The 24,758-nt window shown below is 37.8% G+C and overlaps 1 protein-coding gene and 1 long non-coding RNA gene across 8 annotated transcripts in view; one reads left to right on the forward strand and one right to left on the reverse strand.

The window, feature by feature from the left end:
* The window catches only part of LOC113435038 (uncharacterized), a 274,736-nt gene that overhangs the window by 109,688 nt on the left and 140,290 nt on the right, over nt 1–24,758 (reverse strand). The gene's annotated exons all lie outside the window — the stretch shown is intronic.
* The window catches only part of KLC1 (kinesin light chain 1), a 45,845-nt gene continuing 29,003 nt past the window's right edge, over nt 7,917–24,758 (forward strand). For 3 of the 7 annotated variants that reach the window (XM_026698564.2, XM_026698566.2, XM_087922252.1), the window contains exons 1-5: nt 7,917–8,111; nt 19,456–19,717; nt 20,598–20,828; nt 21,945–22,023; nt 22,721–22,946. In XM_026698564.2, the coding sequence (XP_026554349.1) occupies nt 19,457–19,717; nt 20,598–20,828; nt 21,945–22,023; nt 22,721–22,946 (797 nt within the window). In that variant the 5' untranslated portion in view covers nt 7,917–8,111; nt 19,456. The remainder of the gene's footprint in view (nt 8,112–19,455; nt 19,718–20,597; nt 20,829–21,944; nt 22,024–22,720; nt 22,947–24,758) is intronic. The other 4 variants (XM_087922254.1, XM_087922255.1, XM_026698565.2 and 1 more) reach the window with 3 other exon arrangements.

The following is a 24,758-nucleotide window of genomic DNA, read 5'->3' on the forward strand; positions in this document are numbered from 1 at the left end:
ATTTGAAATAGATTAGGAATACATTGAATACAGCAACATAACATAATAAGTGTAATAACAATTATTACAACTAATTGAAGCAATAAACGTAACCATGAGCTGTCAGGAAGCCAATCCCATAGCAAAGCCCAAAATGACTTATTGAAGCCATCTTTCCCTGCTTCGTGTTCAGCTATGCGGTCTTCCATATCATGAACAGTTCTTGTAATGTTAGGCTCATAATTATGTATAAAAAACACAACAATGTAAATGAATTAAAGCACAAACTCCTAACATTATATCTAAAGCATAAAGTAACTTGGCGAATTTCAGACACTTCTTCATTTAACATCTTAATATTCTCAACAGTATCATAAAACATAGCAACAGTAAAATTATTTAAAATATGAATATCTCTATAGTTCATAGCTATTCCAAAAGGTGGGTACATGCATACAAAGCTAACAATTAGTTACATTTAAACTCTTTGCTGCAATCCGAACGTCCTTGATGTAGGAATTTTCCTTCCATAAATTATCACCAAGGTCTCTAGTTTCTGAGATAATAGCAGCTCTCCGCCTCCGTATTAGAGTCCGTGGAGGCATAAGACGAATGGAAAAAGAAGTTGTGTAAAGTAACTTAGGCAACTCAATTGACACCAATATTGTCCATAGTCTGAAACAGAAACATTAAACAGAATCAGAGTTGTAGCACAGGCTGAAGATATAATATCCTTATCAGGTCCCGAGTAAAGAATGTCTTGACCCTTATGCCAGGACCAATATGCTGGAAAAATCAAAAGATGCCGCTGTTTGCAGATTAATTTAGTCCGATTCCCCAAAGGAACCTGCTGCATACAAGTTGATAACCTCGGATAAGCAGTCATCTTTTCCCAGCTTTCACAGCGCCACGCCTGGACTGCCGGCATCAAGAGAATCAGGAACCACGGAAACGCCATCCTGAGAATCAGGAACCTCAGGAACGGAATCAGGAACCACAGGAGCGCCATCCTGAGAATCAGGAACATCCCTCACTGGCACCTGCGAAGCGCTTGTGAATGATCAGGCCGGATACATCGACCAGGAACCCAACGAATTTGACCAAGATGTTCTACTGCTGCATAACCACGTCCCCACGTAATCAGCTCAGCGGGAACCCATGCCGGATCCGGAAGGAATCGCACCAACACTCGAGGCCTCACTGCATCTGTAGAAGGGAAGAAAAATGCCTGCTGGCGCGCTAGGGGGTTACCAGACAAATTTAAAAATTTAAAGTATACAAAGCAAGATTTAAATGATCTTGAATTGCCGGAAGCCCCAGGAGCTTCCCTCCTTTTTTATTTAATTTAGCTAACATGTTCTTGAGCGTGCCATTATAACGCTCCACAATAGCTTGTCCTGTGGAATTGTATGGAATTCCAAATTTATGTTCCACAGACCACTGTTTGCAAAACTGATCAAAGACTGTGCTCCGATAAGCCGCACCATTGTCTGTTTTTAAAGTTTGAGGCGTACCAGCGACTGAAAATGTCTTAATGCAATGATTGATGACATGTTTAACCGCTTCACCTCTTTGAGGAGTAGCCATTAGAAATCCTGAATAAGTATCCACAGTCACATGTATATACTTCCAAGGTGCAAATGATGGATACTGAGTAACATCCATTTGCCAAATCATTGAGGGTTTCAACCCCTGGGGTTGACTCCCATAGGAATAGCTGTGCCTTGCTTTGAACATGTTGGACATTGTTGAATTATGGCAGCAGCTTCTGCAGCAGTAAGCTTGAATTGATGTGCCAACGCTTTAGCATTTTGATGAAAATAACTATGGCTGTCCCATGGCTGGACAGTGAGAACTGAAGTTACAGCACTGTCAGCTTTGGCATTGCCTTGTGATAAAATTCCAGGTAAATTACTATGACTACGGATATGAGCAATAAAACACACATTCATCGCTGCTCCAAACATTCTTGCAACAACAAAAGCAAACGTAGAATATTAGGTGATATTCCAGGAGACAAATAAGAACCTGCTACAAAGGGTAACAAATTATATACATACAAAGAATCCACTATTAGATTAAAATCCTGATTTTGAAAATTTTGAAAAGCCAAAACCACAGCAGCAAGTTCTGCCTGTTGGGCAGACTTCTGCTCTGATGTCACTTTTGTATGCCAAATTCCAGATTTATCTTTCCAAACACAAGCACCAAAAAAAATTTCTCCATCAGTAAAGACTGTAGGAGCATCTGATATAGGCTGATTTACTGATTTAGGTCACACCCTGTCCCATTGATCTCTCATTTTGCTGACTTTGACCCCCAGGAGCCCGACATTGCGCTTTAAAATGTCCAGGCTTCCCACAATTAAAAAAGTTTCTTTTTAGCATTTCCTGCCTGGAGAGCCAGAACTAAAGTCTCCATGTTAAAAGTCTGACTCCCCACCTTTTGGCAATCTGCGTTAGCCTGATCTACTGCTAACTTCAAAAGCAATTCATTCCGGGCAAATTGATTGTCAATTTGCCTTTCAATAGCCACTTTCAATCTGCTAATGAAATTTTCATAGGGTTCATTGTTTCCTTGTTTGATGTTAGTAAAGGTCTTCTCACCACCTTCGCCGTCAGGGAGGGCCCGTACGGCTTGTAAATTTAACTGTGGGAGAAGAACGAACCTCCTCAGGCATTCCATCTCTCTGTTGATTTAAAGCAACGTCCACACCAATTTCTACTGGATTAAGTTGAATCTCCACTCCAAAATCTACCAAATCATCTCCTGATAATTCCCCTCTATCTGTTGCTTCTTGAATAGCTGCAGTAACTGCATCTACTTGAACTCTTAAAGGCAAACTCTTCTCTTCTGACAAAGTATTTTCAGTGCCTGACAGCCCTCTGGATTTATCTGGAGGTGCTGTCGGTGGCAATATACGTACCGCATTGTAAGGCGGCAAACCTTCTTCGGGGGTGATAGGAGTGGTTGTTCATGCGTAGCTAATGCATCCATAACCACCCTCCAGGTTAACAAAATTGAAGAAGGGGCACGAGGCTCCTCGTGCAAAAATTTCCCTATCTTTCTCCAGCGCTCTACTTTAATACTACCTCCCTCTGGATAACACGGAATATGTTTCCAAACATACTGTAATAAGTCCTCAATTTCTTTCTTTCCTACTTCATGTCCTCTACTATGAACTCCAAACTTAAAACTATTCCCAGCGATCTCTCTCATTTCCCTAAGGTGCTTTGTCTGAGCTTTCGAGAGACCTTCCCCCATACTCACGAAAAGAATCTGTCTCCGTCCAGCGAAGAAGATGAGGGCCCAGTCGACGTCCGCGACGATGAGTATAGGATGCGGGAAACGTATAGCTTTCAAGCTATCACGCCAAAACGTATAGCCTTCCAAACTATCACGTCGGGGTCACCACTTGTGGTGGACTGGCAATTGAAAAAATGATGGGAGACGCAGGGAAGACGTCTGAGCAACTGCCAGCCCCGATAGCCCTCGGGTAGCAGTATTTATTAAGAAAATACAAATACAAAATCAAAACAATGACTTCAACATTAGCTCAGCAACATTATCTAGCTAGGCCTCAGCGAAGGTGATAAAGTTCCCGTGAGAAAGCAGGGCACCAAAGGTCTCATGGGAATGGCTCGGATAGGTACTGTGAACTCCCACACAGATTCCTGGTCTCTGAGCTTTAGCAGATCATAACAGGATCAAACTCTCATCATAAAGACACTACTGCCCTCATGAGGAGCGTTTGTGATACCCCCAGATCTTACAAAGCTGTACAAGAACTTGCAGAATATGATGGATATATTACCACACATAAGCTTTTCCAAATTATATCCTCTATGGATTCTACTAACAAGCATTGTTCCAATTTGTTAATTTTTTAACATTCAAATATTGCTTAATCAAGAAATTACTCTGCCCTTTAAGTAACCCTGATCGAAAGATTAGATACAGTCTCTATCTTGTTATTAAGCCCAATTCCTCATTATACTAATCACCTTTTCTAATAAATGTCTACATTTGATAAACTTGTAAATGTGCATCTGTATGCAGGTAAATATGTACTTTTATATACTAGCCAGAGATCACAATTCCCAGAAAGGATAGGCAAATAAAAAAGTGTAGTAAAATTTATTGTCTGCAAACAGGGCATGGGTTGTAAAGCTAATTGATTCCCAGATGTGATTAAAAGATATTTCCTCACACAACATATACACAAATAGACAACTTCACTGTATAACGATGAAGCTCAGCAAGCATAAATCCATTCTAATGAATTCACTAACTCTCACTCTTTTCAACACAAACCACTTGGTTTGTAATGTTTCTTTAAGCCAAAGGTGTGTATGGGGTGTTGCACTCTAAAAAAATCAGCACTCAATACCAACTATGCATATGTAATCTTTATAGTATAATATCTGTATTGTTTTAAAAGAATGCCTGGAAACTTTTCTCTCAATATGCTCAGTTGGTCTAAATACAAAGAGGTCCTTGAGTCAAACTTGACTTCTTGTGGATACATGGGGACTATTACACAATTTTATTGGAAAAAGTACAGAAAATATTTTGTTACAACCTTCATCCAGGGTTTTTCCAAATTAGTATTCACACTAGTTATATAGCCACTAGCCAATAACAATGTTTGGCCTATCTTTATTGAATTTTCTGAAAAATACTTCATTATAATACATTAAATAAAATATATCAAATTCTAGCAGTCATTTCCTGAACCCAATGGTTTTCTTGGACAACCTAGTCCTAGAAACACAAATAATTTGAGTCGGTATTTCTTTCCTGTTTTGGGGACCAAGTTAATTATTTTCTTTTTTAGCCAGAGTTTTGGCTACGTGTATGATTGAAAGTGTAACTCAAATTCCTTCATATTTTGCTGTGACAACTTATTTCCCTGCCCTCTCCCCGAATTGATTAGTTTGTTGAATCATTCATAAGAAGTGTTGTATTCTTGAATTTCATTATCTGCATTCACAACTAAATGTAAGCAAATGCAAGCTAAATGTATTTCTGTAATGAACAGAAATAACAAAGACCTGGACAAGTCAACAACAAACAAGGAGAATAGTGTGTGTGTGTGTGTGTGTGTGTGTGTGTGTGTGTGTGTGTACATGAATAATATAGTATAGTGGAAAAACTAATCCATAAACTTCCCTGAAAAGAGTATCAACCACTTAATGTTAGGCTTGCTTTGTACATGGGAAGATTTTGAAGGCTTTGCCTTTTACACCAGAAGATGAGGCTGAATCATACCTTGTGGATGGATTCTGGGTGCATCATTCTGCTTCATTTTTCTGTCTGCTGTATAACATTACACAGATTACACAGGTGACCTTAATGTTTCTCAGTAGCAAACTTTTGAGTACCCAGACTAGCAACATAGACGTTAAAAAGACAAAAAGAAATGGGCAGGTGGGCTTGAAGGGACTATATTCTGAATGTACACTACAATTAAAGTGTAATATTAATCTTTTACAGTTGAATTTAGGAGGTAAAGAGGAAGGAACATTTGAAAATCAGCTTTTAATAGCTCAAAAATAAGCCTATTTAATAGAGGAATCTCTAGCAAAATATGCTAGCATCCCAGAGGATAAGCTTTTATTTACTTTTCCTACACTTAAGGAGCCAGCCAGATATCCTTGCAGATAGCCGACAAGCCTGTAAAAAGCAGCTGCAAAATATAGTAAGTGTAGTATGAGGATATTTGGAATTCTATGTAGATACTAACATGGTTCACACATTTAGAGTCCATTTTTCTTCATAGAAATTTTGTTCCAGAAAAGTCTGATTGTTGATTTAGTAGAATAAAGGATTATCTGCTTAGTATGTCCATTATTAACTTCTAAATGTTTTTGATCTACACACATATTGTCCAAGCTCTCTAAAATTAAAAAAAGGACTTTTATTCTTTATTTTTTCAATTTAACCAAAGGTAAGATAGTGCAATTTAGTGTGGATGTTTGTGCTTCTTTAGTATAGTTCCAACCTTTTATTTTTAAAATAATCTCAAGTTACCTTCCAAGGCAACTGTGAAATATTCCCTAATGACTTCCAGAGAGCTTGTAAGTTATAATGCCACCACTTTGGTTGGTAGGCAGGTGTTATCTAAAGACAACAAATCATTTAATAAAAAAGTAGATGCAGGGCAAGCAATTGGAAAAATATGTAAAACAACTAGCATTTTAGAAACCTAATTTAAAAGGAAAATGAGGTGAATTTCCATGATAGAAAAAGTATAAACTTTTGGATATATAAATAAAATTTATGTATTGTATATACAAATTATATACAACCAAAAGTTAGGTCCCATAAGTCAATAATAATTTTTCCCAGAGAAATATTACTGTAAGTGTTTACAGGTAGTGCTCAACTTACAACCATGTTTTCAGCCACCAAAATTACAACGGTGAAGATTCAGGAAACAACAGCAAGGATTTGTTCACTCCTGAAAGGTTTTGGCAAGCATTTTCACCCAGCTGCTTTTTTCCCCAGTTACCCGCACCAACCTTTTGCTGTTTCCTTTTTGGATCCAGCTTTTCTGGCAAACATTTTGTAATTTCCTACTTCTTTTTTTTTCTTTCTGAAGACAGCGCTGTCTCCAAAAACAGGTAAGGAAAATTTAAAAAAATGGGAATGCTTCTATCCTCCAGCACATGGACTGTATTGATCTGCTAGTGTCATGGTTTTAAATATTTAATATAATGGTTATTAAGTAAAATGAATGTTTTTATTATTTGTAAACACAAAGAAACATTTCTAGATTAATATTTATTTTTAAACACACTGTACACTTTCCCTACATTTTATTTGATATAAAATGCTTCATTTTCTTGCAAGAGTGTAATTGGAAAAAAAGTAGTCTGCCAGGATAAAATAACTTCAGAATAATTTGGAAATTTGAGAGCTAAAATGAAGAAAATAATGAACTAGGATCTCAGATATTACAAATATTTTCTAGAGGATGGTAGTGTTGTTGGCAACATAACAGTGAAGAACTTTGCAACACCATAAAGATTAAGAAATTCATTATTCCTGAAATGTTTGTGGATCATATTTCATTTAAATAGGCATGTACAGTGGTTTAAGATCTGAGAAAGAATATTCTCATAAGGGAATGGTGAAGAACTGAAAAATAGTGTATGGCTTTCCTAAATTGTCAAGATAGTATCAGCATAAAAATTCTTGTTTTTCATTTAGTCATACATCCGATTGAATATATTAATGACTCAATATAAAAATGTTACCACGCCTAACTACTGCTTTGAAGTTATTTTTCCTCATTCTATTGCCCCTTTCACCATTTTCTTCTCTTCCCCACTTTGAAAATAGCAGATACATCCCCTCCCTCCCCCACCCCATACACACATTGTTTCTTGGGGCTATACAGTACTTTTCATTATTTGATACAGTGGGTTGAGATCCAGAACCGAGTGATCTAAATTTATGAAATTATAAATACGTGTCCTGTGGATGTGGAACATCTTACCCCCTAAGGTCAAATTGGCTTCCATCCTTCCGCAGGAGCCTGTAGACCTGGCTCTGCCAGATGGCTTGGGACCCTGTGGAGGGGCGGGCATCACATTGGAAGTGGTTGTTGACTTAAGGGGCAATCCCACTTTCCCCCTATCCCCGAGCCTCCCGTTTGATCATTGTCATTCACGAAATGATGGCACCACCATCTCCTAGAGTCGCATCACAACGCAAACCACCGAGAATTACAAATATCGATCGGTCACAATTCAACCCCGGCTTCGTCTCCCCGCCCGCAGCGTGGCGCATGCGTTTTTGTGGGAAAGCCTTCGCGTATTCCTCCCTCGCGCTCCTTTAACTTTTCCAGCCCTCAGTCCGCCCTTGCATCCCTGCTTCTCGGAACCAGTGACATCATGGCTCTGGGCACGCGCAGAATTGTGGGCCGGGAGGGAACCGCCATTTTCGGAGAGGAGAGGGGTGGGGCTAAGGCCGGTCAGTCAGGCTTTGGGAAGCCGGGAAGAAATTGTCTCCCGGCCGTGAGAAACACGGGAGGTAATAGGGGGGGCAACGGCGGTGCTGGGGTCGCCCCCGCCTTGTGATTGACAGCCCGGACTTTCCACCCGGGCGGTGAAGTCAGAGCAGGGGTGAGTATCGGCATGGGTCCCCGCCGCCTTCCTTAGCATCCTTTTCTCTTTCTTCGCCACCAAGGGAACCCGGCGGCCTGCCGCCCATCAAAAAATGCTGATCGCTCTTAAGGACTAAGCGGCCAAGGCGGTGGCAGCTGCGGACGCCAGCAGTAGGAAGAGCTCCGAGTGTGCGTGCGCGCGTGTGTGTAAGAATTGGGAGTAGATGAGAAGGAACAAAGTGTGGTGCTCACCAGTGGCAGCATCGAGAAGCGGGTCCTGTGGGGGAGTGGAGAGGTTCCTGGGTGGGCGATGGAAGAAGGGATGTCACACTGGGGCGTGTTGAGCGGAGCATCGGAGAAGATGAAGACCCAAAGGCGCTTTTTTTTTTTCAGGAGGCAATTGGACTTCCTCGAGGTTTCTTTTCTTTTCTTTGAAGACCTCTCTCATCCAAGAAGCTTTTTCAGCTCTGACAGGATAGTGGGGAATGGAAGGATTTATATTCCTTGCAAACAGCTGGTCATTTAGAGGGTCGTTTGAAGCATTTGGAGGTTTATCTGTGTCCTCAGGGTCATCTGAGTAGTGCTCCTGGTTCCTGTAATCTGCAATTTTTTTCCCTCTGGAAATCAAAGAAAAAAACAAAGTCCAGTTGCCTCCTGAAAAAAAGCACATGACCTGGATGACTGAGAATCTCTATAGAGGAGAAGATGATGAAAAATCAGATCTGGAAAAGGAATCGAAGATTCCCAGACACAGAGGACATAGGAAGCTGATAGCAATTCTATGTGTAAAGTGTCTTTCATTGCCAATTTGTCATTCTAGAAGAAAAGGCTGATTTAGGTGTCTCTAAGTGCTGGACTAATCTCTGAGGACAACAGCCATCCTTATTCTGCTGATGATGTTGCTCTTCCAAATGAAAAAAAAAAAAGCTAATTGAGGAAGGGAGATTGAAGAGGAAGGAACTAGTTGTAAGTTGGGGAAGTGTTTCTTTGACACCTCCCCTCCCCTCACTTGTGCTTACTGTCCTTCCCCTGCTTTCAACAATTTTATGTTGCAATTTGGGGCCTGACAACATCCAGGAATGGGGACATCTGGTCAAATAAAGAATGGTCCTTTGGATATTCGGATATGTATAGTTATGGACTATTTTTCTTCTGCATTAAAAAAAATCCTTTCAGGTTGGTTTTACATTTTTTTAAAGTTATTAAAAGCTTGCGTCTATTAGTCACAACTTCACATAACATAGATTCGTATGTAGATTTTTGATGTATATCATTATTGATATAATGCTACGAAAACATTGTTTTCTTGGCATATTTTTATTGGATAATTATTTTTTTACATTCTATACTTTACCTTTTTTTTCCCTTTAATAGATGGATATTTCTGGGGTTTGTGTGTTTGTTTGCTTTTTTCTGAAATGAGATCAGAAAAATTATAGTTCTGTTTTCCATTTTTCTGTGTTTTGAGTTTGTAGGCAGAGCCATCAGGTTTTTTTTTTCCAAAAGGCTTTTTATGGCTAGAAGATTTTGGTTGGGAAAAATGTAATAGCAAAGCTTATTATCTGTATGCAGTATGATGGATAATCTTGATAGGATTTCAGCTTATTTAATAATTTATAGAGCTAAATTTTTAATAGCTAAAACAAAGCTGCACCTTTTGCTTTAGGCTACTGATATATGAGTTTTAAAGAACTGTCTGGAAATATTTATTCCCTTTTGCAGTATGGTTTGGGTGGAGAAATTTAATGAAATTTAGGAAGGCTGTAGTGTAAGTCAAACTCAACTGCCTGATACCAACATAAAGCAAAAATTAAACTCAAAATTCCAATCTTGTATTCGCTTACCTGTGAGTAAATCATGTTGAATTTGGTGGTTAATATGTCTTAAGTAGGCATTTATACAAATAAGTTGTAAATGGAATTATGTTTTTCTGAACTAATTTTGAAACTGTATATTAAATAAATAGTACAAGTATAAATGTTTTCTGAATAAATTTAAATAATGCAATATTATAGAAAATATCTTTTTCTAAAAATTGCCAACACAAGTCTGATAACAATTAAAAACTAAATTATGAGTCTTAGAATGAAAAAAAGAATCATGAACAGTAAAGGTCAAACAGTTTAATTAGGCAAAGTCTTAATATGTTATACACCAGCAACTGTATTGTAGCAAGCAAATTGCTGACCAGGAAAAATAGCATGAGATGATATCAGGCTTGAAGCTAGGAATAGTGTGGTCCTAATGCATACCAATTTAGCAAAGTTTATATGCCAAAATTTAATGCAATCAATTTTAGGAAGTCAGGATTGAATAACATTTCTATATTATATTGCAGTAATCTATCTTCCATGCACCTGATAATAGGATTTATATATAGAATTAATATGACATTTTTGAAATTGCTAAATGGAGGTTGCATATGAAAGCATTAAAATAAATATCAACTGTAAAATATTAATATTATAACAATCATATCGTATTTGTGGTTTTTTTAAACGGAAAGAAAATGAAATATGGTTTAGAATAAGAAAGCTAAGAAAAATTGGGTCATTAGTTTTTCTAATGTTTGCAATGTCATATTAAATCTTTATATATGCAACAAGAAAATGGAACATTCTAACATTTTTTAAATGAAGATATTTATAAAATGAAGATCAGCATATAATATATAGTTGTATGTATAGTAGAAGCTTTTTAAAAAAATGTTGATTTCATTTTCTGCTTAAGGAGTTCCCCAAAAGGATCTAACCAAATTTGCGCCTACTTCTCTTTCCTTTTGTTTTTTATTTTATCTGTTTATTTCTCTTACTTCCCTCAGTGCCCTTGGGATGTTAGATTGTACCCTGTAATGCAGTGTCTGGCTTCTTATTGTAGGCTGAATTCCCTTTGGACATGTGGATTAGCGCAGCTACTCTTCTGGCTCCATTTCTTTGATCTGCTTCAAAGCCATGCTTTGATAGCTGCATTTTAATTTTAAATCTCAGCATACACAATGTGACAACATGGTTCCTATATATTTCAGGATTATTTTAATGACCAGAATGAGTAATTCACACATAAGGCAATAGGAATCAAAACTATCTGAAAGAGCTGTTTCAATTCCTCTCTTGAAGGGAGGAGAAAGGAAAATTGATCTTCAATTTTTAGAACTTATATAAAGTAAAATCTTTTTGCTTTAGATTGTTCTTAAGAGGATGAAGTGTTTATAAGCTTGATAATATATAGAGGAACTTGAGTAATGAAATATTTTAGAAAAATTGTTACCAGTTTATTTTCCATGTTTGATTACTGATGTGGAAATAAATGTTGATCATAGAAAATGTGGATTTGTTTTAGCTGCTTTTTTAAAACAACCTTAAAAAATGTTGCACAGCCAGTGATTCATTGGAAAATAATTTTTCCCCTTTCACTATTTTCAAATTATGTAATAAACATTCTAGTCTTTCTTGGAAAATACTGTAAGCTTGTATAATTGTAAGTAATATAAATAAGCTGTTTTAATTTAAAAGCTGGAAAAATTATAACTAGACAAAAATTGCAGCTAATGTATTGTAAAGGTTAGGAATGTAACATTTAAAGCTACTTTGTAAACAGCTTCTTTTCAGCCTGATAATATTTTTGTAATATTTAATACTGGCTACATAGATAATCCTAGACTTATGACCACAATTACACCCAAAATTTTTATTCTTAAATGAGACATTTGTTAAGTGAATTTTGCCTCATTTTATGACCTTTCTTGCCACTGTTGTTAAGTGAATCACTGAATTTAAGTTAATCACATGGTTATTAAGTGAATTTGGCTTCTCCATTGACTTTGCTTATCAGAAGGTTGCAAAAGGTGATCACAGGACCGCAGAATCCTGCAACTGTCATAAATATGAGTCAGTTGCCAACCGTCTGAATTTTGATCATGTGACTATGGGGATGCTGCAACGGTCATAAGTGTGAAAAATGGTCATAAGTCAGTTTTTCAGTGCTGTTGTAATTTTGAACGGTCATTAAAAAAACTATTGTAGGTCAAGGACTTTACAAGGCTGAATTTATTTAAGAAAATGTATATGGCTGCCCAACTCACTTTCACTGTATACAGCTTACAACAGTGATGGCTAACCTTTTCAGCTTGGTGTGTCGAAAATCGGGAAAAAATGTAGCCTTCCTCGGGTCGTGTGTCACTTCAAGAAATATCAGTAATTTGGTAATATTTGCAGCCCTAATAAAGAAAGAGTTATATTTTTAATATATTTATTATATTTATTAGTTCAAAAAGCTAAAAGTTTTGGAGATTTTTTTTGGAGGATTTGCATGGTGCTCTGTGAGGATGGTGAGAAGCAAGAACTGCAAGAGGTGCTATGGAGGCAATTAAAGCTTAGAGGAGCTGGAGAGGGGCTGAATGCTGCAGACTAGACATCCAAGCGTTTTACAGTGGGAGAGAAGAAGGGAGAGCCACAAAGACAGAAATGCAGATTTTAGTATTAATTGCACTTACAGGACAGCCACCCGATGCTGCTTATCGTGAGCACTGTGTCTGGTTGTTGTGCTGCAGTCCTCCTGCGATGTTTATGACGAACTGGGCTGGGGTGATCACACAGGGCTGTGAAACTCGTCTCCCTGGTCTCAGGGCTGCAGGTGCAGGATGTGGGGATCGAAAGGCCACCTTACAGGGCTGTGAACCTCATGGATCTCCTTTCCTCCTGTAGCGTTCCTGAGGTAATGAAACTGACAAACCTCAGTTTATGGTGGTTAAAACTGGTTCTCTGCTGCAAAGATCTCGCAGCAGCGGTGACACCACGCCTCCACGCAACAAGCAGGGAGCAGGGATTGGAGCAGAGCACAGGCAGCCTCTAAATGTGCAGGTTTTCCCCACACCAACAGGCGTGTCAGTCAAAGTGCCTCGGCATGTCACGAGTGACACGCGTGTCATAGGTTAGCCATCACTGGCTTACAAGAATAAAAACTCAATATTAAAAAAAAACAATAAAAAAGCAATAATTCCCAGCCCTTCTGATGACAACAGTCAAATAAGCCATTTGATGAGCTCCATTCCACTCGGAGGTCCCCAGGCACATTGGAAAACCAGGTCTTCAGGGCCTTTCAAGAGTGTTAAAGTGAGGACCAATCTTAGCTTGGTGGGGATGATGGTCCACAGTGAGGGAGCCACCATGGAGAAGGCCTTCTTCTATGAATGCTTCTGATATACTTTAAATGCATTAAATACATTAAAAAAATTCCATTACATGTTGTCAATTGCAATATTATATATTTGTGATAGACTTCATCTCATGTATTTGAAAGTAATCTATCTCTTAAATTGCATTGTTTTACATCTAATCAGGATTGTTGCTTGACAGATTTGTTTTTGGTTGTGTATAGCTGTATGATTTAGAATAATTTCATCAGATTCTACAGGGAGACAGTATTATTGATCTTGCATTTTTAGGAGGTTTTGGGAGATGAGATGAGGAGGCATTACTTTTTAGTAACAATGCCAACCCTACCAAGCAGCCTCTCAGAAGATTCTATTAAACTCTCAAGATTCTATTAAAGATGAAGTTATTTAGAAGCTTCTAAAACTGGAATTGTTTCCAAGAGCCTTTCTTTGATTTTACCATGCATCTTGCACATTTATTTTATTATTTGTGTTTTTATAATTGGTGTTTTTGGTCTTTTTTATGGAAGCTTGCAGCATATATGCTTTATTCGTTTTTGTATAAACTGCTCATAATTTTTTGATTGTGATGGATTAGAAGTAAAAAAAATAACTTTTTTCATAGAAATGGAAGATTGTATGAAGCTATATTATCTTGTTTGATAAACTTTCAGAGTAGTCTTCTTGGAAACATTTGGTTGTCCATAGACTTTTCCTTGTTCACTTTCTCTTTCATTGTGCTCATTTTCCTCTTTTACCACATCCTCATTTTTGGTACCTTTCTTTACTTTTATGGTATAGTTCAGTGGTTCCCAAACTTTTTCAGTCCACCGTCCCCTTGGTGCTACAAACTCATCCTCAGTGTCCCCCACCCATGCGTGGGATTCAAATTTCTTAACAACTGGTTCTGTGGGTGTGGCCTAAATTTGTGGGCATGGCTTGGTGGTCATGTGACTGGGTGGATGTGGCTTGGTGTTCACATGACCAGATGGGCGTGGTTTGGTGGCCATGTGACTGGGTGGGCAGGTCCACCCCATTGATCGTGCTGCACTGGAGGGACTAGCCCACTCCATCTGAGCGGAGTGGTGTAGCAGTCAATGGGGTGAGCCTGCATGGCTGGTGCCTAGAATACGGCCGGAACAGTATGTTAGAGAAGCAGAGCAAAGCCGGAGGTTGTTAATTTTCGCTGCAAAAAACCTCCAGCCGCCACATGGTTTTTTTCAATGCGGCTAGACTCCAGCTGCACCGAAAAAACCACACGGCATTTGGATGCTTTTTTGCAGCGAAAATTACTGACCTCCGGCTTTGCTTGCTCCGCTTCTCCAATGCACCGCTGTGGCCATCAGCGATTGTTGCACATGCATGCGATGTTGCGCATGTGCAATAAGGACTGACTGGTTAGGGAACAGCGCAGGCAGAGAGGAGCAGGGCCAGCCAGGGGCCTGTTTTACCAGTTCTCCAAACTACCGGGAATGGTAATGAACTGGTAGAATCCAGCATATTCAGCATATTACTGAAGTTTGAATGTGGCTTCAACCTAAACCCATTGCCCACTGATACTTAGATTGTGCCTGATTTGGATACTGTTAGTGTAATTCAGACTTAGGTCTTCATGACACGATGAAGATTTCTGTAAATTTTTTAAAAATGTACATATTTATTCAGCTATGTCTTGTCCTATAAAAGTATACTTCTCTGTTAGTTTTGTGTAGGAAGTGATATCTGTATTCAGACTTCAGTTAACCTATTTGCCAACAGCCCCAACGTCTTCAATTTGAGGAATCAGAAATGTTTAGGAAAGAGAGGTTTCACAAGAATAGCTATGCTAAACTGCCAAAATAATCTGAAGTGGGCTTTCAGAAAATAGCCAGAACTATCTAATTCTGAAAGGGATCTGCAGGATCTTTCACTTCTTGGGAATACTGCAAATCTGACTTTATTGGGAATTAACTTGATTTTGCACAAGAGTCTGTTTCATGCATTACTCCTCAGTTAAGCTAAAAGAAGCATCTCCTGCTTCCTTACTTCATGATCTCAGTTTCTTAAATAATGAGTTCATGCACAGATTGTGAATCAGATTATAACTGGGAAATCAGTTTAATCTTCATTTAACCAGCCAGTATCTGAGATCACCATATAGAGTAAACTGTGACTACATTCAGTGCAAGAAAGTGTGATTTAAAGGGAAATTGGAGTTAAAGAGGCCACATACACTAAGATGAACAGTATGAAGGCTTTGATATCAGTTTAGTAGTATTTGAATGAATTCGATGTGCACATCATTCTAACTACTGTATAATATTGGGTTTTATCCACATTTTTATCAAACCATCTATTGCAGTTTGTAAACAATTTATTGTATGTAGAATTGGAACAACTGGGGGTCTCAGTGCTTCATGCCAAATTAAATGTAATTTTAAGGTAATATCCTGCTTTTGATTTTTAGAACAACTCAAAAGACCAACTGTGGACTCCATCCTGAAAAAGCATGGACTTCTGCCTTAGTATAAAACATAGCTGTTGATATCTCATAAATATGATGTAGCATATGTAGATATTTCAAAAGCGTGAAATATCTACATTTCTCAATGTATGCTAGTTCAGTAAGTTAATCTGTTTAAAACTTTAAAGCTAACTGTATAATGCTTTATGACGTAACTTGAAAAATAGTGATCAATACATAAATTAGCATAGTGATTTGCTTTTTTATATCTTGCAAAAATCTACTATATTACTAAAAATCTGCTTAGTTCTTATTTACTGAACCCAGTTGGAACCAGCACTCCATTGTTAAGCAAAGTGGTTACTATGTGGGAAATAATGTGACTGCTTTTACCCATTTCCCTGCCCTGTGGAATGCTTACTTTGCTGCCATAATAGGCAAGCTTGCAACAGCTGCCCATAACTGACAAGACTACTGTAATCAATTTAACATCTTTGCATTTGTTTGCCTCCTAATGATTTTATTTCAGCTTCCTTCCCCCTCCCCCCACTCCACCTCTCTTTGGAGTGCTGTCTCCAATGATGGCATAATTAGCAATAAGGAATTAATGTTTATAATTAATTGGAGAAGAAGTGATTATAAGAGAGTAAGCAGGTACAAACAATGGAGGAATGCATATTGGAAGGAATGTGGTGGAGCCAGCAGTCCCAACTGTACTAGGTAAACAATCCATCCCTGCTTATTCTCTTGTAATCCCTTCTTCTCCAGTCTTTCTACTCTGCAAGTGGCAGATGGGTGCGTAGGAACAATGGATCAGTCAATGTATATTGACTATAATGGTGATCTTATGACTGAGAGACACTGAGAAGGTTATAAACACAGGCATTGGTTTTAAAGTTATTTTTTCAGCACCATCTTAACAATGAACTGTCCCTGAATGAGTTAATCGGTAAATGAGGTCTACCTGTAGTTGTCCAGAAAAAAAAGAATATAGAACCTATTAAAGAATAATACCAAGGAGACTCATAATTTCTATGCCAATGATATTCGGTGTCTAGATATGTATTCATGTATTTATGTGCAGAAATGATGTTTTTACAAATAATAAATTTAAAAAATGAATGGGTATTTGCAGATTTGATTTCTCATCTACTCTAAAGTAAAACAAGTTTTTAAAAAATTGCCTTCAGTGAGATAGACAGCATACAAGTTTGATAAATAAGTAAAAATGTTTTTCAATATTAGATTTTTTTAAAGCGAAGTCCAGGTACTTTGGATTTCAACCTTTTCATCCCAGTCAGTATGGTCAAATCATCTGGATGGTATCTGGCTTGTTAATAGTACATGAAAAAAGTCAGTAGTTACAAATAGAAAACAAGAAGTAATGAGAAAAGTTCTTGTCCTGAAAAATGTGGAGAATTATCAAACATAGAAGCTGTATTTAGGTCCACTGTTCTCAAGCAATATGCTGCGTACCTTGGGGCATTGCAGCAAAATCATAGAGCACTGTGAGATATTTTACCACTTAGTAAATGGAACTGTTGGTGAACTGGGCTGTCACTATACATGGCTTGAGCATGGTGAATGATAAAAGTTTGAAAACTTCTGGTTTAGGTATTTTTAAGACTTGTCAAGGTTAACTGATTGAAGAAGTAATAGATACGTTGACATTTCAATATTTTAAAATATTTCTAAACCTAATTGATTCTGGGAGTGTCGGGAGTTACATGCTGGGTTCATCTGCTGGTACCAGTACTTTCCCTGGCTCAGATTTGGGAATGACAGGCTTCATCCAATGTTTGGTAACTTGGCATGATAGAAAGTTTTATTCGGTTTTTGCTTACTAATTTATTTCTTATATTTGAATATGCTGTTTAGCCAATTTATTCCCTACATTTACAGTCAAATATAACAATAGCATAGATACTTATGAACAAAGCAAGTAAATTATAATAAAAACAGCAACAAAATTAAAATAGATTTAAGACACAGAACTATAAAAATGTATCAATGTATGTGCCAATTATGGAGACTATGGAAGTTTATGGTAGGAGTATCAAATGTATGAGGTTACCTGGGATTTAAAGCATAAGTTAGCAGTATTGCAATTATAGTTCTTTTATTCTTTATGTTGATGTGAACCTTTCTATTTGAAAAAAAGAAAGAATTGGACAAGAAGTAGGAGTAACAAAGCATGGCTATGACAGGATTGAAAGGTAGAACAGTTATTGATTTCCTTATGTCCAGACTCTTGAGAAATGTATTTAATGAATAGAGCTAACTCCAATAGTTGCTGCTGATATGCCTTTCTTCTACTACCTGTTTTTTCCATTGAAAGATAGAAAAAAAAAGAAAGGATTTCAAACAGTATATGACTGGATGCCAAGTGCCCCATGATCATGCAATCACCATTTTCAATTTCCTTTTTGGCTTCCTCAGAAAGGCAGTGGGGAAGCCAGAAGGGAAAACTGCAAGGTGATTGAATAAGACTTTTCCATCTGTGCACCCTCCCCCAGCCACTCTGCATTTGCTTCGCTTTGGCCACATGTGCACCTCCATGCATCCTCCCCAACCTGCACCTCTCACATACCCTCCATGACCCACATCGCACTTCTCATGCACACTCATGTACTTTACCTGACCTGCATGACACCTCTTGTGCATCCTCTTTGTACCTCCCTGACCTATGCAGTGTCTCATATGTCCCCTCATTTATTCTCCCTAACTCATACCTCTCACACACTCTCTCTGACCTGTGTGTGCTTGTCATGCAACTTCCTCAACCTTCCATACGCTCCACACTCCCTCTTCTTTCTTCCCCCACATGGCAACAGTTTGGGATTGACTGGTTGTGGGAAGTGGCAGGAAGTTGCCTTGCCTAATAATTGTGGCATTCAGTTAATGACAGCAACCAGAATTGTAAGGATTGCCCTCGCTAAATGACCACATACCAAGGGAATTTCCAGTGGCAATTGCTGTCATAAGTCAAGGACTACCTGTTTTAAATGTCAGAGCTGCATCACTGCTTATGGAATTATTTGTTGAGCACTTTATATTGATATGCTTATTTATCTTCTGCTTAAAACTAGAATCCTATTCAACATTGCCTATACATTAATAGAATCATAAAATGTCATTTGATACTATGCTTTCATCCTTCTGAGTTTTCCAGAGAATACTGTATATCAACTACCATAAATGGGTATTACATGATTGGAACACCTTATTTGGAGCTTGTGAAATATAGGGAGCTAGATATTATTCTGTAGCATCTCTATAATTCTCTACTAGGGACTGAACTCATTAACGTTTCCTTCACATGAATGTTTAGCTTTAAGAAATGTCCAGGTCCTGGTCCTCAATGGTTGTAGGAGGTGATATCTAGAAATTATCAGAATGATATATACAATCTACATTTAATATGCAGTTTATTCCATAAACTTTTGGTTCCACAGAATAAGCAAACACGAACATCACATAGGATGTACATTGTATGGAAATAGAGAAATGTTCCCATCCCCAAGAGGCATGAAAGTCATGTGAAGCTCCTTACATAGGAACATGACATAATATAACAACAATCTCTCTCTTCTGAGTTAAGGGAAGATGAACTCTACATATCATTGTGATCATTTCAGAAAACAAATGTTATTGGGCATAATTATTAGTAAATAAATTGCATTATGGGTATGTGAGCTAAAACTTTAATATTGAAACAATGTATTTAGATGGTATTTAAATAATATCTCTGGAATTTTTTTTTCGTAGAATGTATGACAACATGTCCACAATGGTGTATCTAAAAGAAGACAAATTGGAAAAGCTCACTCAGGATGAGATTATTTCCAAGACTAAACAAGTGATTCAAGGCCTAGAAGCCTTGAAGAATGAGCATAATTCCATCTTACAGAGTTTACTTGAGACACTAAAATGTTTGAAGAAAGATGACGAGACCAATCTGGTGGAAGAAAAATCAAATATGATTCGGAAGTCTTTGGAAATGCTAGAATTGGGACTAAGTGAAGCTCAGGTAAATAAAATGAATGAAGATAGCCTTATTTAATCTCTGATGTTCAAAATCAAGGGGGAAAGTTTGTATTTTAATTCAATTTAAATATGATTGTATATGATCAATGTATAATTGGCTCTGTGCTTTGGATAAAACTGACTTCAGTACACATGCTGTTTTTCGATGCTGTTTTTACAGTAACATACATTCTGTTTTCGTCTGTCTTTAGGACAGTCTTATTTGTTCCTTGGTATCAGGCCAAAATCCTTAGCATCAATAGGAGAATTTAGTTGATATTCCTATGAAGGAAACTTTATTTTCAGATATTATTAATTCACAATTTTGTTCTTCTAGGTTTCCCACATTGCATGTAGGTTTTATTTTTTGCCCTATCTTATTTGTCACTAATCAGTAAACAGCTTTACTTACACATACTTAAATATAACACAAAATCTTGACATGTCTACATACAGTAGTCTATTATTCAATAGGTTATACATTTAATATATTAATTCTTAAAGTATTTTATTAAATTTATCATTTTTATCATAAATCATCTATTTTTAATATCCTGCTTTCTATCCACTGTCCTCTGGTCAGTGTCATATATACATTAATAATAAATGTCTTATAAATCTTTTAGACTTTTAAGGCATTTTTTTAAATTCTTCGTGTTTATGCTTTGTTTCCTATGTCACGGCTTCCCTTGTTTTGTTTTTAATGAAGTCAGCTCTTTAATTTATTGGTTGGTGGATATTGTCTGTCTGTCTGTCTGTCTGTCTCTCTAGTTATCATTCTATCATCTCTCTTATCTAACCAATGTCCATTTCCTCATGGCTTTACAAAATATTTAAGTACTAGAATATTGAATCAAACAAATAACAATTTTGGTGCATTCTAGGTGATGATGGCTTTGTCAAATCATCTAAATGCTGTAGAATCAGAGAAGCAGAAATTACGTGCCCAAGTTCGTAGGCTATGCCAAGAAAACCAGTGGCTAAGAGATGAACTCGCTAATACCCAGCAGAAATTGCAAAAAAGTGAACAGTCTGTGGCTCAGCTGGAAGAAGAAAAGAAGCACCTTGAATTCATGAATCAGTTAAAAAAATATGATGATGATATATCACCTTCAGTAAGTAGCTTCAAATAAATTACATGATTTTCTTTAAATTCCTTTCTGTGAATGAATGTTACTCTGAAAGTATTTAGAATTTTTAAGGCAAATTTAATTTCTTTAATATCTGTAATGATAGACAAAGGCTGTATAATCTTTGTACATGATGTCAATCTTGCTTACATATCGAATTCCATAAAATGTGTAATTTTGTAATATTTTTATAATGCAGCCTCCTTTGAGTCCAGTATTTATTTGGCTTCTAGTTGGAAGCCAAAGGACAAATATATGGGACAGGCCAGAAATTAAAGCAGTACATTTATATCTTTAAAACAAATTCATTTCTACTTTCCCAAATGCACTTTCTAATCTAAGTATGCTATATATGCTATACATTTTATTGGTTTGATATCTCACTACAATCTAACAATTCTTGATTGTTACATTTTCAGAATAAAAAGAAAGACAACGGAATTAAAACAATAAAGGAGAATATTTGTAGCTCAGGGATGAAATGAGGGGTTCTTGGTGCCCTCCGAGCTTGCTTGTTTTCTTCAAATGTTTCATTACCCAAGCTAGGTAACATCATCAGTGCTAGTAAGGAATGCGGTTTGCTGTCAGTTTATATTCTGGTGTTTTGCCAGTCTGTGGGGGTGGGGGTGGTCTTAGAGATTCTTTGGTTGGACTGTTTACTGATGGTTTACTTGATTGTTGGTCTGACTTTAACCTTGGAGTTAATCTATGCTGATCTGAGTGCTGATTACTAGTGAGTAATCAGCACCCAGATCAACATAGATTAACTCCAAGGTTAACTTCAGATCAACAATCTAAGCAATACCCCAATCAAGAAACTGTCTAAAGAGTCATCAGTAAACAACCCAATCAAAGAATCTCGAAGACCAACCCCACCCATACAGACAGGCAGGACACCAGAATATAAACTGACAGCAAACATCACTCCTTACTAGCACTGATTATGTTACCTAGTTAGGGCAATGAAATATCTGCAAGAAAACAAGCTCAGAGAACATCAAGGACGCCTCAGGATTAAAACAACATACAATCCAAAGTAAAAAAGTATCTATATTTTGATTCAGCAATTTTAATAGTCTGCATATTCGGGATACATTTTAGGAGGACAAAGACGCAGATTCTGCCAAAGAACCATTGGATGATTTATTCCCCAATGATGAAGATGACCAAGGACAAGGAAGTAAGTTATAGTTGTAATTAATTTACTAAATTTACCAGACTACACCCTGAATCTGTTTCATTTCTGAAACCCAATCTTGTCTTAGTAAGCCTTCACCCAAAATTTGAAATTGGGGAGAACTTTTGGTTCCCCCCATCCACCCCCCAGTTACGTTGTTTAACAATTACTAGTGCATGGGTCCCTAACATTTCTTCCTTTCATGAGCTGAACTACGTTTTTCTAAAATCCAGGTAATTTGAAGAGAAAAGCGATATGAAAGTACTTTAACTTTTTTTACAGAACGTGTCCCAAAAGAGGTATTCTCAAACACTAGCATGTCATATTATTAAGCGTAATAGGTATACAATATTTTACAGGTAAAACATTAGTGTATATGCTACTAACAAAGGCCAGTTCAACTATATTAATGGTAGATTGATTGGTTTATAATGAAGTAACTGTTAGTTTTGGTCAAGGCTATTGTAAATGGTATACAAAATCAACAGTTGCGGCTATTGCCATAATATTAATATCATACCATACAGTAAAATATAAAATGATGGGTGAAATTGTAGTGAATATAGTATACCTGCATTGAAAAGTTTATAGCTGTCAAGCCCCAAAGTCGTTTTGGAACAATCAGATTTTTATGAGCTTCCAGGAGACTGGAAACTAACCTTGCCTCAGAATTGAATGGTCTTATTCTGATTATTTCCAGTTCAACAGCCACATAGCAGCGCAGCAGCAGCTGCCCAACAAGGTGGTTATGAGATTCCAGCAAGATTAAGGACCCTCCATAATCTTGTCATTCAGTATGCTTCCCAAGGTAGATATGAGGTTGCAGTACCACTTTGTAAGCAAGCTCTCGAAGACCTTGAAAAGACTTCAGGCCATGATCACCCGGATGTTGCCACTATGTTGAACATACTTGCATTAGTATACAGGTTAGTAAGGTTAAGAATATAGTTTTAAAATGTTGCATGTTTAGAATGTACTGATGCTGCAATGCAATGTTTTATTTACAGTATAAGACAGTTAAAAATATCCAACACCTCAAGCTCAAATGCTAACAGGAAAGGCCAGGTTTCTGTTGTTTTACAAAATGTTGTGTGTGGGTAAATTGGTCTAAAGAGGCAGGGCCCCCATGTTTCCTCCACAAGCTCCAAATGAAATGCTTGTGGACTGATTCAACAAGACTGGCAAATTCTGCTTGGAAGAAAGGATTCTGCAAGTTACCTCAATCAAAGCTAGATTTATAGACCCATTCCATTAACCTTCTATTTCCTTTTCTAGAGCTTTAAGAAAGCCAAACCATTATTAGGATGATAGCCAGGTAATCAATTCAGGATGGCAGTTTTATTGACAGGATTTCATTATATACTGTCACAAGACTATGTGGCAGAGGCCTGTGACTATGAAGATGTTCACATATGCAGACAGAATAGTTACCTACAGTGCCATTAAACACAGCAATCTTATACAGTGTCAGCCTATCTGGGACTAAGCCTCATTAAAATAAATAGGATTAGACACAGACTCTGCTATAATTAACATATTGTCACTTCAAAAAAGATTAGCTAGATTCTTGCCACCTCATCTTTTACTATGCCCAGACTGCTCATCTCTTTGATAGTCTCAGTAACATTAGCTGATAGTGATCTTTAGTTGTGTCATTCTCCAGGCATCTGAACTAGAAAGTCCAATTTATTGTGTTAAAGTAATTTAGCCTAGGGGTGCTTGGGCTGTCTGGGCTCTGGTGTGACGGAATCTGGCATGTTCTCCCTTGAGATGTGTTCTGTTAACTGAACAGCTGAAAAAGAATGTCTTCCCACTCATTAGTAGCCTGCAAGATTTCTCCCTTTTCCCACCACTAACTGAGCTTTTCAACCTGGAAGCTAGAATTTTATACACTGCTCAAAAAAATAAAGGGAACACTTAAACAACACAATGTAACTCCAGGTCAATCACACTTCTGTGAAATCAAACTGTCCACTTAGGTAGCAATACTGATTGACAATCAATTTCACATGCAAATGGAATAGACAAGAGGTGGAAAGCATAGGCAGTTAGCAAGACATCCCCAATAAAGGAGTGGTTCTGCAGGTGGTGACCACAGACCACTTCTCAGTTCCTATGCTTTCTGGCTGATGGTTTGGTCGCTTTTGAATGCTGGCGGTGCTGTCATTCTAGTGGTAGCATGAGACGGAGTCTACAACCCACACAAGTGGCTCAGGTAGTGCAGCTCATCCAGGATGGCACATCAATGCGAGCTGTGGCAAGAAGGTTTGCTGTGTCTGTCAGCATAGTGTCCAGAGCATGGAGGCGCTACCAGGAGACAGGCCAGTACATCAGGAGACGAGGAGGCCGTAGGAAGGCAACAACCCAGCAACAGGACCGCTACCTCCGCCTTTGTGCAAGGAGGAAAAGGAGGAGCACTGCCAGAGCCCTGCAAACTGACCTCCAGGGGGGCCACAAATGTGCATGTGGCTTCTCAAATGGTCAGAAACAGACTCCATGAGGGTGGTATGAGGGCCCGACATCCACAGGTGGGGGTTGTGCTTACAGCCCAACAGCGTGCAGGACGTTTGGCATTTGCCAGAGAACACCAAGATTGGCAAATTCGCCACTGGTGCCCTGTGCTCTTCACAGATGAAAGCAGGTTCACACTGAGCACATGTGACAGGTGTGACAGTTCTGGAGACGCCGTAGAGAATGTTCTGCTGCCTGCAACATCCTACAGCATGACCGGTTTGGCA

This window comes from Pseudonaja textilis, chromosome 1 (assembly GCF_049901715.1).
Source record: "Pseudonaja textilis isolate UNSWEBS1 chromosome 1, rPseTex1.2, whole genome shotgun sequence".
In the NCBI taxonomy this organism is placed as follows: Eukaryota; Metazoa; Chordata; class Lepidosauria; order Squamata; family Elapidae; genus Pseudonaja; species Pseudonaja textilis.